Source organism: Entelurus aequoreus, linkage group LG07 (assembly GCF_033978785.1).
Source record: "Entelurus aequoreus isolate RoL-2023_Sb linkage group LG07, RoL_Eaeq_v1.1, whole genome shotgun sequence".
Lineage (NCBI taxonomy): Eukaryota > Metazoa > Chordata > Actinopteri > Syngnathiformes > Syngnathidae > Entelurus > Entelurus aequoreus.
Window position 1 is genome coordinate 26,708,569 of NC_084737.1, and position 18,915 is coordinate 26,727,483.

General features: G+C 39.0%; 1 protein-coding gene across 1 annotated transcript in view; it reads right to left on the bottom strand.

Annotated features, from left to right (window-relative positions):
- Positions 1-2,284: 2,284 nt before the first annotated feature.
- LOC133654353 (uncharacterized) overlaps positions 2,285-18,915 on the bottom strand; it is a 47,480-nt gene continuing 30,849 nt past the window's right edge. Inside the window, exons 2-5 of the mRNA XM_062054673.1 lie at positions 15,636-15,669; positions 14,524-14,647; positions 13,366-13,452; positions 2,285-3,331 (exon numbers count right to left, since the gene is read on the bottom strand). Coding sequence (XP_061910657.1) covers positions 2,922-3,331; positions 13,366-13,452; positions 14,524-14,647; positions 15,636-15,669 — 655 coding nt within the window. The 3' untranslated portion in view covers positions 2,285-2,921. The remainder of the gene's footprint in view (positions 3,332-13,365; positions 13,453-14,523; positions 14,648-15,635; positions 15,670-18,915) is intronic.

Consider the following 18,915-nt stretch of genomic DNA (forward strand, 5'->3'; position numbering starts at 1 on the left):
AAGAATAAACAGAAAAGCGGGCCGATAGCATGGGAAGCTATGGCGAAGCTTAGCGCAGGAACAAGAATCACAGGAATAACCAAACGTAACTTGTTGCATGAAGCAAACAATGAAGCTAGACAGAGTGTGGTGAGCAACGTGAATAAATAGCTCTCTGATTAGTGCTCGACAGCAGGTGAACTTGCCAACCACTAACCAGAGGCAGGTGAACCCAATTAATCTCCATGGAAACCAAAACAAAGCCAGAGGTGCACAAAACAGGAACTATGGGAGTCCAAAACTAACAGAACATAACTAAACAAAACATGATCATGACACCAATAGTATCCAGCTGACAGACATTTCACTAACAAATTCTCTTTATGTATTCTTGGCTCTTAAAAACAAATCTGGAAATGATTTCCCATAATATCAATTAGAACGCCTTGGAAAGCCTCCTTTCCATCACCAGACTCGATATGCCGCCCCCTCTTGGTATGACATCATCTATAGAACTGGAACCCATTTTCCCACATAGACAGTGTGCATGAAGACATGCAAAATATTATTGCAAACACTTTATTGTATATTTTGGTTGCCCTGGTCCATGGTTACTTCAAAACTGATATGGTTAACATCCATCCATCCAGGCATTTTCTACCGCTTGTCCTTTTCGGGGTTATGATCAAAAATTAAATATAAAACAATTGCCATTTTCGGACTTCCCTGCTCTTCCTCCTCTTCCAAAAGACACCATAACCTGTGTTTCCTCATGCTCTTTCAGCATTTTATCAAGCGTTTTGCGGACAACATTAGTCGAATGCTCGTGGCTTTTCTTCTATTTCTCTCGTTTTTGAGCGCTGGTTATGCTTTTTCTCAGTTTTTTTTTTGCAAAGTCTGTCTCAGCGTGCTTTTGATTATCATTAATTTTTCAAGGGACGGTTGGCAACCCTATGTGACGCTCCTACGGTTGCTTTTTAAATTTAATTTTTTTTTCATGACGACAAAAAAATACCCGCCAAGCGAGATGAGCCCGCATGTGTATACACCCAGTATTTCAGAAAAGACTGCTTTGTAAATCAACAAGCTTCACTACACATCGTGAACTAAAGCCTGGAGCTCTTCCTAGTATCTGCCAGTTAGCTACAGACAGGCTAGTTTGAACATTGTTTTCTTCAGCGAATAGTCCAGGGGTCGGCAACCTTTACCACTCAAAGAGCCATTTTGGCAAGTTTCACACATTAAAGAAAGTAATGGGAGCCACAAAAATGTTTTTAAAATTTAAAATGAAAAACACCGCATACAAAGCTTACATGCTTTGTGCTATGTTAACCAGGGGTCTCAGACACACGCACTTCAATGTGGGAATTTGATGTTAGTGCAGCCCGCGAGTTTTGGATGAATGTCGCTTGCGTCACACTTGCCAACCCTCTCCTTATTCCCGGGAGACTCCCGTATATCAGAGTGTGATGACACTGCATTTGGCGCCCTCTACAGTCTGCCCAATCAGTGTACCTGCTCGGCCACAAGTGGAATGCAGCTTTAGCTTGCTCACGTAAGAGACAGCAAGGCTACTAACTCAGCAGCCACACATCTTACACTGACGGTACCAATACCCAGAATCCCATGCAGCCCTAACTCTTCCGCTCAACCAACCACGAAGAGAGGGGGGGGGGGGTTGATGTGTGGGGGGATTTGGTGGTAGCGGGGTGTATAATGTAGACCGGAAGAGTTAGGACTGCATGGGATTCTGGGTAATGGTTGTGTTGTGTTTATGTTGTGTTACAGTGGGATGTTCTCCAGAAATGTGTTTTTCATTCTTTTTTGGTGTGGGTTCACAGTGTGGCGCATATTTGTAACGTAACAATGTTGAAGTTGTTTGATACGGCTACCGTCAGTGTAAGCTGTGTGGCTGATGAGTAACTATGCTTTGCTGTCTCCTGTGTGAGCAAGTAATAACAACATACAACATGTGGCTGGCCTGGCACGCTGTATGTAAATGCTATAGAGGACAATTACTGCAGTGCAATTAGGGCACGCCCTTTATATAGTAATTAGAGTGTTAATAGGATTATTTTTCCCTGGGAGTAGTCTATGAGAGACACTGACATCCATAAGTCTCCTGGGAAAATCGAGGGGGTCGGCATGCATGTAGCTGAGCCGCATCAGAGTGGTCAAGGAGCCGCATGCGGCTCCGGAGCCGCGGGTTGCCGACCCCTGGAATAGTCCATCTTAGCATGATTTTGCTGATAGAATGTGACTGTAATGTTAGCACTGTATTTCACAACATGCTAGTGTTGCTGACATTTGTGTCCTCCTGTCCCACTCTTTAATGTAGTATGTGATATACTATAGGGGTGAGTACCAAATTCGGTACTTTTATAGACACCGACCGAAATCCCTTGGTACAGCAATTCACAAAGAGTGCCATATTCCAATACCTTTGTTGCTCGTGACTAGGGATGATGTTTGATAAGAAATTATCGAGTTTGAGCCCATTATCGAATCCTCTTATCAAACCGATTCCTTATCGATTCTCTTATTGATTCTCTTATCGAATCCAGATAGGTTGTTGTATATGGAAAAAAACACACAATATTTGGTTTAACAAAAGCTCACTTTTATTATACAAGAAAAAAATAAAATCTAATAAATAAATAAATATTGACTGTTACCCCCCTAAAAAAAAAAAAAAAAATAAATAAATATTGACTGTTGTTACCCAAAGTATATTAAGTGGGATTTTTCAGAAAAACAAATATATACAGTAACACAAAAATAACCTGTCTCTGTGAACACTATAGGTGTATAAATAATAATATAGTGTTAAATAAAATAATTCCCTTGGGCACAAAACTGAAAATAATACAGCTCTCTAAAAAGTGCACTTCTGGTGCTATTGGAACATACTAACTACAGCTATTGGAACATACTAACTACAGCTATTGGAACATACTAACTACACACACTATGACACTAAGAACGCAACAGTCATCAATCAACAATTCTGCTTTTTCTGGGTTAAGTCTGACCCGCTCTTCGCTAATCGTGTCACCAGCGGTCGAAAAAACACGTTCACTTGGCGTAGAACTAGCTTGGACACACAGATATGTTTGAGCAAGATCATATAGGAGGGGCAGAGTGTCTCTCTTACCAAACCACCAAATGGCAGTGTTGGCCTGCATGTTGGTGCGAGGAAGGCCTCTGTACACCTGTATTTCCTGGTCTACTCTGTCTGGGATGCTCCTCTGTTTCATGGGCTGCAGTTCACTATCGTCCTCTGCTGGAAACAGGTCATCCAAGCAGGGAGTCCTCTTCTTCTTCACAGCAGGTGGACTCTGGCTGTCATCATCTGAAAAAGGATAAGTGGATAACGTTAACATTATCTTAATTCAAATCTTCATTTCAATAATGAATAAAGAAAAATACGTCCTGGGCCAAAAATCACCTCACATTCTCTACTGCTCGCTAGTATTACCATATCTGAGTTATTGTGCAGAAATGTGGGGAAATAACTACAAATGTGCGCTACATTCGTTAACCGTGTTACAAAACAGTTCAATTAGACTGATACATAGTGTTGGATATAGAGAACATACAAACACTTTATTTATTGAGTCAAAAATATTAAAGTTCGATGATTTGGTAAAATTGCAAACAGCTAAAATGATGTACAAAGCAAACTGTAACCTGCTACCAAACAATGTAGAACAATTCTTCTCAACTGAAGAGGAGAAATATAACCTTAGAGGAAAATGTAATTGAAAACATTTGTATGCACGTACAACACTTAGAACCTTTAGCATATCTGTATGTGGAATTGAATGATGGAATGGATTAAGTAAAAAAAGTTAAACATTGTACTGATATGATCCAGTTTAAGAGGTTGTTCAAATGAATAGAGCTTACAAAGTACAAAGAAGAAGAATTATGAGAAATACTTTCAACCTTATTGAAAATAAGATATTCTTAATCTCAGTATATTAATAATGACTGACTTAATTACATATTACAAAACTGTTGTATATACTAATTCACAGAAATTTTATTATAAAAAGGTTAGTAAATGATGTACACTACCGTTCAAAAGTTTGGGGTCACCCAAACAATTTTGTGGAATAGCCTTCATTTCTAAGAACAAGAATAGACTGTCGAGTTTCAGATGAAAGTTCTCTTTTTCTGGCCATTTTGAGCGTTTAATTGACCCCACAAATGTGATGCTCCAGAAACTCAATCTGCTCAAAGGAAGGTCAGTTTTGTAGCTTCTGTAATGAGCTAAACTGTTTTCAGATGTGTGAACATGATTGCACAAGGGTTTTCTAATCATCAATTAGCCTTCTGAGCCAATGAGCAAACACATTGTACCATTAGAATACTGGAGTGATAGTTGCTGGAAATGGGCCTCTATACACCTATATTGCACCAAAAACCAGACATTTGCAGCTAAAATAGTCATTTACCACATTAGCAATGTATAGAGTGTATTTCTTTAAAGTTAAGACTAGTTTAAAGTTATCTTCATTGAAAAGTACAGTGCTTTTCCTTCAAAAATAAGGACATTTCAATGTGACCCTAAACTTTTGAACGGTAGTGTATATATTTGTAAACGCTATGAAGTGGGAAAGGGGTAGGACTAATTAAGGTTTACTTCTTCCTACTCTTGTAAAGTGAAATGATATGAAACTGTGATGTATTATACTGTAAGTGTGTTCATGTTCCAAATAAACTAAAGAACTAAAGAAAGCACTAGTTTATTAGACAGACTTGCAAACTCTGTCGTGGTGTAGGCTACAAGATACCGTTAACGTTATCAGACACATACAAAAAGGCTAACGTTAACATTACCGTTAGCCACTGACTATGCTTAGGTAACGTTAGTCTAGCTAACATTACTGCAGTCCTGGTTGACATAAGAGGTAACGTTACTACAAGTGAGCAGATATGGAAATTAACCGGCAACAGTTAACGTTAGTTACTCACCGGCGTCACCGCCACTGTAACTGGGACTTGGGCAGGTGGTTGAAGCAGAAGAAGAGGGGCGTTCTTCGTTGTGTCTCGCTGCTTCTCCACGTGTCAAAGACACAACACGGTTCTCGAACTTTCAGGTTATGCACAGCCTGAACATGTTTCAACATGCTTGTTGTGCTTCCCCCCTTACACGAGAGCGAAGCCTGGCAATAATTGCATATTGCCGTTTCCTCGTTGTATTTTTTTGTGAAATGAAGCCATGCCTTGGAGCGCTTTTTCCGGTCCATTGTTTTTCCTGCTTTCCCTATCTGCGCCTAATGACTGAGCTGCGTGACGTCATTTCTTGTGATGTCCCACGGGGCATTTCTTGTGGGACGGGATTCGTTCCCAGGGATTCGAATAAAGAACCAACTCTTTTTCTTTACTATAGTGGCCTCGACAACGGGTACCGGTTCTCAAAAAGGGATTCGAGTCCATGGAATCGGTTCTTTTCTTATCGAACAACCGGGAGAACCGGTTTCATCATCACGCAGCGTCCGGTTGCAGCAACAACACACGTTATAGCAGGGGTAGGGTACCTATGGGTCTCGAGCCAGACGTGGCTCTTTTGATGACTGCATCTGGCTCTCAGATGAATCTTAGCTGACATTGCTTAACATGGTAAGTAATTAATAATTCCTCTGGTAACCATAGTGTTAAAAATAACGTTAAAAATATAAAACATTCTCATCCATTTTAATCCATCCATCCGTTTTCTACCGCACCTGTTCAAGAAGTCGGATTAATGGTAAGAAGTATTTGATTTATTATTGGTTAGCTTCAGAAAAACAATGTTATTAAAAAGAATAAGGAGACTTGTTATACTGGCAACATACACCATTGTGGGACCTCTGAGACTAGTGTAAAATGGTTGAAAAATAGTATAATATGGGACCTTTACCATCCACTGATAACCATGCTGTTTCTGGTCCAGGCCATATCAGCAGGCACACTAAGTACCCCTGACTCACCTTCTTTTGAGTATTCGCCACAATCCCTTATGGCAGCTCAGCTGTGTTCCAAAGGGACTTCCCAACTGTGCTTTCAGCAGTCCAAACAATAGCCCTCACCAGAAAGCCATAATATGGCGTATAAATGCATGTGTGACGGATAACCATCTTCGTCTGCCTTTTTCACAATGATGTCTCGCTCCCTGAGGCTAAAAGCAGCAGCTTGCACTGAGTCAGATACAAACACAGTGACTGAGACCAAACTTGTCATCTCACAGCTTCAGAAATCAATATAGAACAGCATTGGCCCTATAATCCTGGAGCACACGGGCAGGTATGGAAATGAATACAGAAGGGGGAAAAAGAGGTAGAAACTTATTAAAGGATGATGAAGAAAATGTCCAATAGTCACAAAACATGTGTAATTAACTTGCTAGTATTTCTTGAAACTAATCAAAAGATAAGTGAATCAAGTCCTCTGCAGAAGATACACTCTATAAACAAAAGTATGACTATTACAAATACAGTGGTGCCCCAACTTCGGAATGTTTTGAGATAAGAGCCGCCTCTCAGCTAATTTTTTTTTTTTAATGTTGCCTATTGTTCACAGTCATTATGAGAGGAAGTCATATATTTTTTCAATGCATTGTAAATAATAAATAGAGACCAAGCGTCTTTTCGTGTCGTTCTCACCAGTTCCGGGTCCTAAATGGCTGTCAAAGTGTACAAAATATTCGGATTACATCCTCAGCCATCTACTTTCCATGTGGCGTGATTTATGATATACAATTAACTTCCAAGGAGCAGGGAAGCGAGGAAACAGCAGACCACACAGACACACAGTAGTGATCACGTCGCCGCTAAAAATAGTTTGTCTGCGTTAGCGCTTATAATAACAATATTACTAATACTTGGTTAATATTTAAGTCAGGAAATGTAAATTGATTATTGTTGGCCCTTTTTGAATGGTTATTTACTGGGTTTTATGGGCGGAATAGAGGACCTCCCATTGGCTGCGCTGTAAGCAGACTTTTATTTACGAGTTAGAATGCATTAAAAAAATAAAGTAATCAGTTATCATGTCTTTCATAATGATTGTGAAAGATAGGCACAATTCCATAATTTGGTGTAGCAAATGTCACCATGAACCCCGTAAGATCTGACCAAAACATCTGGAGCCTCATGTATTAAGACTTGCGTGGGTTTCCTACTAAACATTGACGTATGTTCAAATCCATAAAACAGCGTACACAAGAAAAACTTCAGATGCATTAAAGTGTGCCTATGCACTAATCCAAGTACATTTCTTTTTTACATCCCAATCAATGTGTAATTGACCATAGATGTTTGGATGGCTGGGCACGCCCAGACCACGCCGCCTTATAAATACGCAATTTATATTGAAATTAACCTTATGTCTGAGATCTGCACACTCTACCAAATCAGAATTCAGTAGCGGCCAGTAGGAGGTGGTTCTTTCTCGTATTACCAGCGAAAGAAAGAACCACATACAGACTGAAAAAAAAAGGTCAAGCATCAGGAAGAAGGTGAAGAAGAAGTTAAACTTAAAGTTAAAGTACCAATGATTGTCACACACACACTAGATGTGGTGAGATTATCCTCTGCATTTGACCCATCACCCTCACCCCCTGGGAGGTGAGGGGAGCGGTGAGCAACAGCGTTGGCCGCGCCCAGGAATAATTTTTGGTGATTTAACGCCCAATTCCAACTCTTGGTGGTGAGTGCCAAGCAGGGAAGTAATGGGTCCCATTTTTATAGTCTTTGGTATGACTCGGCCGGGGTTTGAACTCACAATCTACCGATCTCAGGGCGGACACTCTAACCACAAGGCCACTGAGTAGGCTAAAATAGAAATAAATAAAATAAAAATAAAATAGATGTACATGGCCAAAACAGGCGAGGGGACCAGAGACAAAGTACTGCTGCACACCGTTTGAAAAGATAGTCGCTGCAAAGATATGTAAAACTTTAGAAGAGGTGAGTGACTCTTATTACCCCCCATATAAATATCTTTTGTGTAACTTACTACAAAATGCGTTCCAAATGTAGCGTGCTCACAGCCGGATTAGAGTTTCATGAGAAATTTATGAAATATTAGGTTTGCACCTTTTAAATTTAAACATGCCAGAATATTAAATATGACATGCATTCAAGCATGGGGGGGAGGCATTTGAAATGTGTTTGTTGTATCATTATTGGTTGTATATGTCGAAAAAACTCAATAAACAAATGTCTCTAGTTTATGTATGCTGCAGCATACATGAACTAGTTTGTTTTATATTGCTAGTATGGTACATTTTAGTCTACTTTATACCTTTTGTTTTCACCCTGTTTTTGTGCCCTTGTGTGCATTATCCTTTCCATCTTTATGCTCTGGGCCTGTTTTGTTGCCAATGGAACTGGTGCTTTAAATGGGACAACGAAAAAGGAGGATTACCTCCAAATTCTTCAGGACAACCTAAAATAATCAGCCCGGAGGTTGGGTCTTGGGCGCAGTTGGGTGTTCCAACAGGATAATGACCCTAAACACACGTCAAAAGTGGTAAAGGAATGGCTAAATCAGGCTAGAATGAAGGTTTTAGAATGGCCTTCCCAAAGTCCTGACTTAAACGTGTGGACAATGCTGAAGAAACAAGTCCATGTCAGAAAACCAACAAATTTAGCTGAACTGCACCAGTTTTGTCAAGAGGAGTGGTTAAAAATTCAACCAAAATCTTGCCAGAAGCTTGTGGATGGCTACCAAAAGCACCTTATTGCAGTGAAACTTGCCAAGGGACATGTAACCAAATATTAACATTGCTGTATGTATACTTTTGACTCAGCAGATTTGGTCACATTTTCAGTAGACCCATAATAAATTCATGAAAGAACCAAACTTCATGAATGTTTTGTATGTGCTCCACTCTATCACAAACAAATAAGAGTTGTAGAAATTCTTGGAAACTCAAGACAGCCATGAAATTATGTTCTTTACAAGCGTATGTAAACTTTTAATCCCGACTGTATATCACTCTGCAATCTAGTCTATATTGAGTCTATCTATAGGCTCTTATATTAGAGAGGCTGTTTAACAGACCTGAGCAAAGCCAACGAGGAATGTAAAAGGACAGAAGGAAGTAGAGAGAGAAAAACAGAAGGAGTGGGATGAGGCGGTGTTGGAGGGTGATGGTCCACTGCTTGGCTGACAAACAGAGGGTCCCTCCAGAGTCAGTCAGATGAGAGGTGTTGGAGGGGAAGGGGAGAGGGGCGGGAGAAAAGGAGGGGAGTTTGACGTGGGCAGTCAACCCCAGCACCCTCCAACAGACTTCCCGCTCTTCCACCACCCCCTAGCAGAAAATCTATGCTCTCTTTAGTATTCCTCCCGTCTCTTCTTGTGAAGGCTTTGCGGCGTGGAGGCGGGTGGGGGCGAGTGTGGGGCCAGACAAGTGGTCTGCTAGTGAGGCCCTGACCAGTCGTGTGTGATGCTAGCAGAGACTTTTTCCTACTCTTCCTTCCTAGGACCACGTTGACAGGACGCTCAGAGCGCACAGCCCCTTGAAAACCTTCAACCTGGAATGGACATGTCATCCCTGTCACGTGTCTCACGTTCTTTCCAACATTGAGAACATGTCCATCCTGTATCTGAAATTGTGTAAAACAGCCTCTTTCATAGATGTCATTTTCCTCACTGCTACATAGATCAATAATACAATTAAAACATTTCAAGGGATTGTCCTTTTGGATTTAAGCTTGCGCAAGATGAGTAAAAACATACAGTATAAGTCAGTGTTTTTCAACCACTGTGCCGCGGCACGAGATTATATCATTTCACCTAATTGGGTTAAAAATATTTTTTGCTTGCAAACCAGTAATTATAATCCACAAATAATGTGCCGTTGTTGAGTGTTGTGCTGTCTAGAGCTCGGCAGAGTAACCATGTTATACTCTTTCATAGTAATAGGTGGCAGCAGGTAGCTAATTGCTTTGTAGATGTCAGGAACATGGTTTGTCATGATCACAATATTCAGACGACAGCGGGAGGCAGTGCGCAGGTAAAAAGGTATATAACGCTTAAACCAAAAATAAACAATAGGCGAGTGCCCCTAAGAAAAGACATCGAAGCCTAGAGAAGGCTATGCAGAACGAAACTAAAACTGAACTGGCTATAAAGTAAACAAAAACAGAATGCTGGACGACAGCAAAGACTTACATTGCAGCGTGTGGAGCATACAGTGTCCACAAAGTACATCCGTACATGACATGACAATCAACAATGTCCCCACAAAGAAGGATAGCAACAACTCAAACAGTCTAGATTGCTAAAAACAAAGCAGGTGCGGGTAGTAGCGCAAAAGGAAGACATGAAACTTCTACAGGAAAATACCAACAAAACAGGAAACGCCACTAAAATAGGAGCGCAAGACAAGAACTAAAACACTACACACAGGAAAACACCAAAAAACTCAAAATAAGTCACGGCGTGATGTGACAGGTCGTGACAGTACACCTACTTTGAGTCGAGAGCTATAGTGATACATGCTGGGTTATGGGGGGAATTCATATCTAACAATTGAGAGAACGACTTTTTACTGTAAATATCGGCTGCTGAGTTTCATGTTTTAATGATTTCTGCAGGTGGTGTGCCTCCGCATTTTTTCAATGAAAAAATTGTGCCTTGTCTGAAAAAAGGTTGAAAAACACTGGTAAAAGTTACCTTCAAGCCTTCCCTCTTACATATATAGATCTCTTATAATGTCTCGAATGACGCAAGCCTGACTGATTACTGATTCAAAAGATCACATGGTTAACCTCTACTGGGAATCACAAAAATGTCCATTATAGACACCAAGCAAGCCAAATGCATATAGTGCATATTTGCAGAGCTATTTATTAGCAAAGTATAGTAGGCACATTGCTACACTGGGTGCATGGTAATTAAACTGTGCAGATTCTACTTTAAACTACAAATTAAATGAATTGATAACATCACATAATTTGTGGAACGTGTACGTTTTACTTTTACTATCACTTTTTCAAAATTAAATTGATCAAAAATAAGTTCACTCAGGTGACTAATCAAAAATAAACATTACAATAATCATGTATATATACAAATTAATCATGCAATTTACTTTGACCGCTAATTTAACCTCTTAAGGACAAAGCTGTTTGTTTACATGCTTTTTTTATTTCTCTTTGCTATTTGGGCTTATTGGACCCTAAGTCGAATAAAAACTAAAAATCATCTTTTGATATGATGTACTTAGTCCATAAGTACACAAACGTGTACTTCATTTGTAGTGACATGCAAATGTTTTTATTTTTACACTTTTTTTTCCAAATTCCATTGTATGTTATACTCTTCTGACACCACCAGATAGCAGTATAGGTGTCCATATGTCGGCATAAGACCCCAATTCAGTAGTGTACACAATTCTGAAATAAGAGCTAAAAGGTGCTGTCCACGCATGTGGCCACTAAGGCCTTTAGAGGTTTTTAACAGCAGATGGTTAACTGAAAGGCGACACGGGTTGTTATATGCAGGTCAGTGATCAGGTTAACTCATACGTTACTACAAAGATTAATGAAGAGACTCCAACTGCTGTGCTCACTGGATAATTTTACTTCAGAATACACACTTTAGTTAAAAATGTTATGAAGATTTGAGCAAATAAAAGACCTGCATTCAAGTAAAACATTTTTAAAATGTTCAGACAATAAAACTGCATTTGTGTTCAAATATTGGGGTCTTTTTTAGGGTAATTTAAATTATGCAAACCAGTTATAACTTGTGATCAATCATGATGAATCCAAGTTCAAAAGTGTGATTAAACTCATGAAAAATTTGATTTGTTTGACAGATCTAAAAAAAAATAGGTGTCAGCTTTCATACAATTATAATGCATTATTTACGCAAACTACTCATAAACACCACACAATTATAGTGTGAGCATGCCTTCTAGATATTTTGGTCATAATTGATAATAATAATAATAATAATAATTAGGATTACACAATAACTTTTAGGACATAATAAGAAATTATGCCGTTATACCGATAAATCTGATAACATTTAACATCCAATTATTTTTTGGACATGTTGTAATTAGAAATTAAAATGTGTAATATGTGATGTAACCTGCTGACATTGTATACATGTTCGAAATAAACAGAAACAGAAACATTAAAAAATAGTTTCAATGAGGTGTAATTACCCGCACTGTGCTGTGGGTGGGTTGGGACTGTTTGGTGCTGTTTACACAAAATATGTTTGGGCACTTGGTACTTTACTTATCGAGCATGTCAAACATGGAAGACAATTCCTGCAGATATAAGGGAACTGGCAACACAATTAAATAAGGCCTTGAATGGGTTCTTCCGACTCAAAATTGTAACCATAGTTTATAGGCTACTAGTATAAAATGTAAGTGTCAAGGTAGATAATGCATTATAAAAAGCATATTTTTATCAATTGTTTTATGTGTTGGTATAATGTACAAGGTAAATATGTGGCTGTGAGTGTTTTACAGCAGCACCTTTGGCACTTAAACCTTGAAATTTTACAAGTTAATATTTTTATTCTGTGTACTATGTTTTGAATGTGTTAATGTTGTCTTAATTTCAACATCAACCTGCCGAGGGACTGGAGATGTAAATTAGCTGATGGCTATAATCTCACATATTTACATGTCAAATGTTCATTAATATGTTTTGTACCCTTTTAAATAAACACATCTAAATGACATCGTAAACTCCCCCTGAGCTCACTGTAAACAAACTTCTTCACTGTTTCCGAGGAAGACATTTTACGTGCAATTTGCACCAAATGTCCTGCAAACAATCCATAAGGAAAATAACATCTTGTGCTTCAACATATCAAACCTTATCAGCCACCTGAAACATCTGCATCACTACCGATTTGAAAGCACACACCTGCAACTGAAGAATCTGCCCCAAAGGCAACCACAAAAGACTACGTTTACACTGCAGGCCGAAGTGGCCCAAAACAGATTTTTTTCTAAATCATACTTTTTTTCAGCCGACTGTTTACACTGCAAGTAAACTGCTCGCCTCGAAAATAAAAGTCGCCACTATAGATATGGTTGCCACACCCTAAAAATTTGTGCTTTTTTTAACGTGAAAGTAAATTCAAGTAATATAATGCATGAATGGATGTATATAGTGTAATACATTTGGTAGGATTCTAATCATTTTATGGCTGTTAAGTAAAGGAGTCACAGACATCAGCGTGGATCTACAGGAGCTTAATTTTTCAACTCACATGTAAGCAAATACGCCACAGCGCCAAATCCGGTCATTCAACAATCAGTAGTTCTTTGGAATCAAGATATACATTCATATATTACATATAGCCTATTATTTGTCCACTATTGACTAAATTCGGCCTTTGAAAATAGACTTCGCTCACCAAAACCGGATGTTGTGACGAAGTATCCACTTCCGTTGGCGGACTGTATCTTTCTCCGCGCACACGAATGACGTAGTTCACCCAAACCTGACAAAAAAGTCACATTTGGATCACATTGCCGTTTAGACAGAAGTTCAGTTCCGTTCAGTTTCAGTTTATTTCGAACATGCATACGATACATCACATATTTCCAGTTGTTTCATTACAGTACGTCCGAAAAGGAGTAGGAAGAAGCTGAGCTTATTTTATCCTACCCCTTTTTATACCATAGCAATTTTATCCAATTTCTTTGTTCTCTGTAACAGAACAGTGAACAAATAATAATAATATACCATAGTAAGCAAACAAATATTAAATACATAAATAATCTTTGTCTCAATAAAAAAAAAAAAGAAAAAAAAAGGGTTCAAGATGTTCATCATAATTCTTGTTCTGTGTACTTTGTGAACACTTGTAGTTTGAACAGTCTCTTAAACTGAATCATATTGGTGCTTTGTTTGATTTCTTTCCTTAATCCATTCCATAATGTAATTCCACATACAGATATACTAAAGGTTTTAAGTGTTGTACGAGCATACAAATGTTTTATGTTAGATTTTCCTCTAAGGTTATATTTCTCCTCTTTTGTTGAGAAGAATTGTTGTACATTCTTGGGTAGCAGGTTATAGTTTGCTTTATACATAATTTTAGCTGTTTTCAAATGCACCAAATCGTTGAATTTCAATAATTGTGATTTGATAAATAAAGGGTGTGTATGTTCTCTATATCCAACATTATGTATTATTCTAATTGATCTTTTTTGGAACACACTTACATTTGAAAATATCAGATTCCAATCGGATTTGGACTACTCTTATGTGGCTTGAATCTAATGTGAAAATATCAGATTTTAAGCACTTTGGAGCGTTTGGACTGGCAAAAAAATACAATCTGTGTCACTCGAGGGCAAGGAAATCAGATTTGGTGTGTAGTGTAAACGGGCCCAATGCCAAGGGAACGGACCTGGCAGAATCAGCAGGTAAAGAAGACCCTGTTGAGCCTGACTCTCGTCTGCAATTGTGAAGTGACATGAGGGCTGTAAAATATGTTGGAGGCTCGTGGCTCCGGCCGTTGCGTCACAAATGAAATACCACTACCCCTATTTTTTTTTTCACTTACCCGGTGAAGCAGGGAGGCAAGCCCCAAACGGGCTCTCGTTTCTGGTGTCAAACGCTGGTATCCGCCGGCGCGCAATCCACTTTGGGAATAGTGGCAGGTGTGGAGTTTGACTGTGGCGGTACACCTGTCAAAAGGGTGCACAAACTACAGTTAAATCTAACTGACGAATATAAGAGATATAAATCTGATATCTGTTATCGATCTGGAAATGCAAGAACTAATCTGTATTGTACTGGCTTTAAAAAAATATTCTGATTCCCTAATAATAACAGTTTGGATTTACAAAACCCAAAACCAGTGAAGTTGGCACGTTGTGTAAATCGTAAATAAAAACAGAATACAATGATTTGCAAATCCTTTTATTAGTGCCCAAGGCATGGATAACTTACACATCTGTGAAGGCACCATTAATGCTGAAAGGTACATACAGGTTTTGAAGCAACATATGTTGCCATCCAAGCAACGTTATCATGTACGCCCCTGCTTATTTCAGCAAGACAATGCCAAGCCACATTCTGCACGTGTTACAACAGCGTGCCTTAATCGTAAAAGATTGCGGTTACTAGACTGGCCTGCCTGTAGTCCAGATCTGTCTCCCATTAAAAATGTGTGGCGCAATATGAAGCCTAAAATACCACAACAGAGACCTCAGACTGTTGGAACAACTTAAGCTGTACATCAAGCAAGAAAGGGAAAGAATTCCACCTGAAAAGCTTCAAAAATTGCTCTCCTCAGTTCCCAAACATTTACTGAGTGTTGTTAAAAGGAAAGGCCAAGTAACACAGTGGTAAAAATTCCCCTGTGACAACTTTTTTGCAATGTGCTACTGCCATTAAATTCTGAGTTAATGATGATTTTGCAAAAAAAAATGTGTTTCTCAGTTTGAACATTAAATATCTTGTCTTTGCGGTCTATTCAATTGAATATAAGTTGAAAAGGATTTCCAAATAATTGTAGTCTGTTTTTATTTACGAATTACATTATGTGCCAACTTCAGTGGTTTTGGGTTTTGTATATAGCGCCTTTTCTTGACTCCCAAAGCCCCTCTAAAGTGTCGTGCATAAGGACACAACAGCAGTGACTTGGATGGAGGAAGTTGCATGTTCACTAACCCTCCAGTTTCTAGACAGTCTGCTTCCTGAGCCACTGCAGCACAGATGTAAGTCAACACGCTCTCAGTTGCCAAGATGACATCTAATTTGTATGAAATTTTTATTTGTTTTGAGGCATCGGCAAATGTCCTCAACTTTTTAGTTGCTAATGAATCAGGTGTGAGCCTCGTGTGCATAGTTGACCTCATCCATAATGAATCTCTTATCTGCATCGCTACAGGGTCTTTAAATGGATTCAGTCAGTCAGGAAAAAGCTTTGATTTATATTAATCGTTAATTAAGTGTAACTAAAAAAACTGATCAAATCCTGACCGCATGGCGTGCCCGTAACTTTAAATACAGGGACATAGTTTACGCACAGCTGCTGCAATAGAGCACAAAAAAAAGGGGTAGTGTTTGAGCGCCGTGATCTGATCTGTGTTAATGCAAACATGTTAAAAGTGCAATTAATGATTTCTGTATTTATTATAAACAAAAGAATGAAGGTTATCGCAAGTCGAAAAATCATTGTTTATTTCAGCTGTTTTCCCTAAAATATGCATTTACGCTTAACCTGACTCTCGCCAGATCCTTGTAGTTCGCTGAGCTCCACACAAGGATCTGGGACTTCTCAATAGGAAATGTATTTCAAAGGGCGGGGCCTTGTAAAAAAATCATTGTATGTGATTGGATAAACCACTTGTCCGTTATCTTGAATGACGTGCTACTTCAACCACTCACATCGAAATCAACCCGTGATGCTGATGAGAGCGACGTTGGGAAATCCAAAACTGAACAGCCGAAATATTGGATAACGACAGAGCGAAAAGTTAGAGAACTTGTACTGAAACAACGCAGCAATGTCAGTAGAGGGTTAGGGTTAGGGTTAACTCCTACGTATCTGATCTTCTACCAGAGCAGTGGTTCTTAACCTTGTTGGAGGTACCGAACCCCACCAGTTTCATATGCGCATTCATCTAACCCTTCTTTAGTGAAAAATAAAATGTTGTTTTTTTTCAAATTCAAGACAAAGTTATATGTTTTTGGTAACACTTTAGTATGGGGAACATATTCTCAGTAACAAAGACTTAATTTACAGTTTTTTGGACACTAGGGGAACATATTCTAAGTAACAAAGACTTAATTTAGAGTTATTTGGTTAGGGTTAGGGTTAGAGGGTTAGGGCCAGGGTTAGGGTTCTAAAAAGGCCATGCCGAATAAGGCATTAATAAGTACTTAATAATAAGTAGTTAAGAGCTAATATGTTACTAATTTGCATGTTAATAAGCAACTAATTAATGGTGAATATGTTCCCCATACTAAAGTGTATGTTCCCCATACTAAAGTGTTACCATGTTTTATTACTGGTGCACAAAATGAACTGTGCATGAACATCACCTTGTTCAAAGAACAAAACCAACACATTGCATAAACTCACAACAAATTACACTCCTGCAAATCAGTGTGACTTCTGCTGTTGCCATATCCGTAATACGCCGATAGTGAAAAGTTTTTATTTACACGATGAGTCGGGTGTGTCTTGACCTCCGCCGAACCCCTGACCCCCAGTCACCGAACCCCTAGGGTTCGATCTAACCCAGGTTAAGAACAACTGTACAAGAGCAATCAGCGGGGAGACAATTATACCAACTGGGTTCTGCACTCGTCCCTTTTCCTTCACCACAAGTGGAGCGATTTGGTAAATCAAGCTCTTGCCAAACCCGGTCGGAAGAAGAGCCAAAACATCCTTGCCACCAATAAATGCCTTCAAAACCGCTCTCTGCTCATCTTTTAAATAATTAATATTCGATAGATTCGACAAAACAGTTGCAATAGCAGAATCAATGTCAGCACACGACTCCTCGCTGCGTGCCGCCATTGTTGTTTGAATCAAACAGTCGCTTCGGCGCTACGTCACATCTATGAAATCCCGCCCGGCGATCCTGATTGGTTCATTATTTTTTGCTATCTTGAAAGAGTTTGCATTGCCCTCGAGCCCAGATCCTTGTGTGGAGCACAGCGAACTACAAGGATCAGGTTAATTTAGGCTATAGGGTTTTATCTAATTACTTGATTGATCAAACAAACTAATGGATAGATGCTTGATTACTAAAATAGTCGATAACTGCAGCCCGAGACTGATTATTTCACGTGAAGCTGTATTAATACACATAGTAACAAACATGCTAGGTAAGTTCTTATTTATCTTTATAATATTCCTCACTAGTTCTCCACTATGGCTGCTAAACCAAACAAAGATTTTTTACCATCCTCTTCTAAAGTAACTCGTTGTGCTGTCACCTTGCGCCTGACTTGTCACGCCTGTGTGATCGCTCTAAAGGTCGCAGCTTGTAGTCATGTCATGAACTGTCACTCTTCCATTCCTCCTCCCGTTCCCGAGCATCTCTCTTCTCGTCCTCCTCACGCATTTCTTTCTGCAGATCAAAGATCCATCCTCAGCCAGACTTTGAAGGTTAAGAGAGGAGAAAAACGATCCCAATCCCTGAATGGGCCCTCTCTGTGTCTGAGTATTATCTGATGTGCAGATGTATAGACATAGAGAGAAGAGATAAGCCGATCAAGGTGGCTTTGCTGCCAGCTCACAGAGTGTCTGTGAGTGTTACAGCATGTTGGACACTGGGCCTGCTGCAATTACACTTGTGTCTGAAAGACATTCTGTAGTTAATTGGGGATCTGTTCCACTTCCATAGGGCAATGGATGTAAAAAATACCGGTACCAAACCTTGGTTCTTTTTAAACTTTATTGCCGATCTTAACACGCCAGCAGGTAAAATACAGAGCGAGGTGTGTTCACTAACCCGGAATTGAGAGTATCCACGTTACAGCACAAGCAAGTGGTTTTTTTTTTTTCAATCTCTATGTTCTGTATTGTTGATGGATTTGCTGTTACAATCCCAATGGATTTTATTTTCTATTGTATAATTTAATTATCCTGTCATTATTTATACTGACGTGTTTAAATTAACTAGTCTGTTCAACTTGAATTGTTTTTAAAATGTTGTATATTTTCCAAGATGTTACTATTAGCATCGGTTAAAATGTAAACCAGGGGTGTCGAACTCATTTTAGATTGGGGGCCACATAGAGAAAAATCTACTCCCAAGTGGGCATGACCAGTAAAATCCCAGCACGATAACGTAAATATAAAGACAACTTCAGATTGATTTCTTTGTTTAAAAATAGAACAAGCACATTTTTAAAAATTTACAAATCATAATATTTTTTTTTACACTTACATGTTGTGGTTAATAGTATTATATCTTTATTTGGTGTCTTTTAT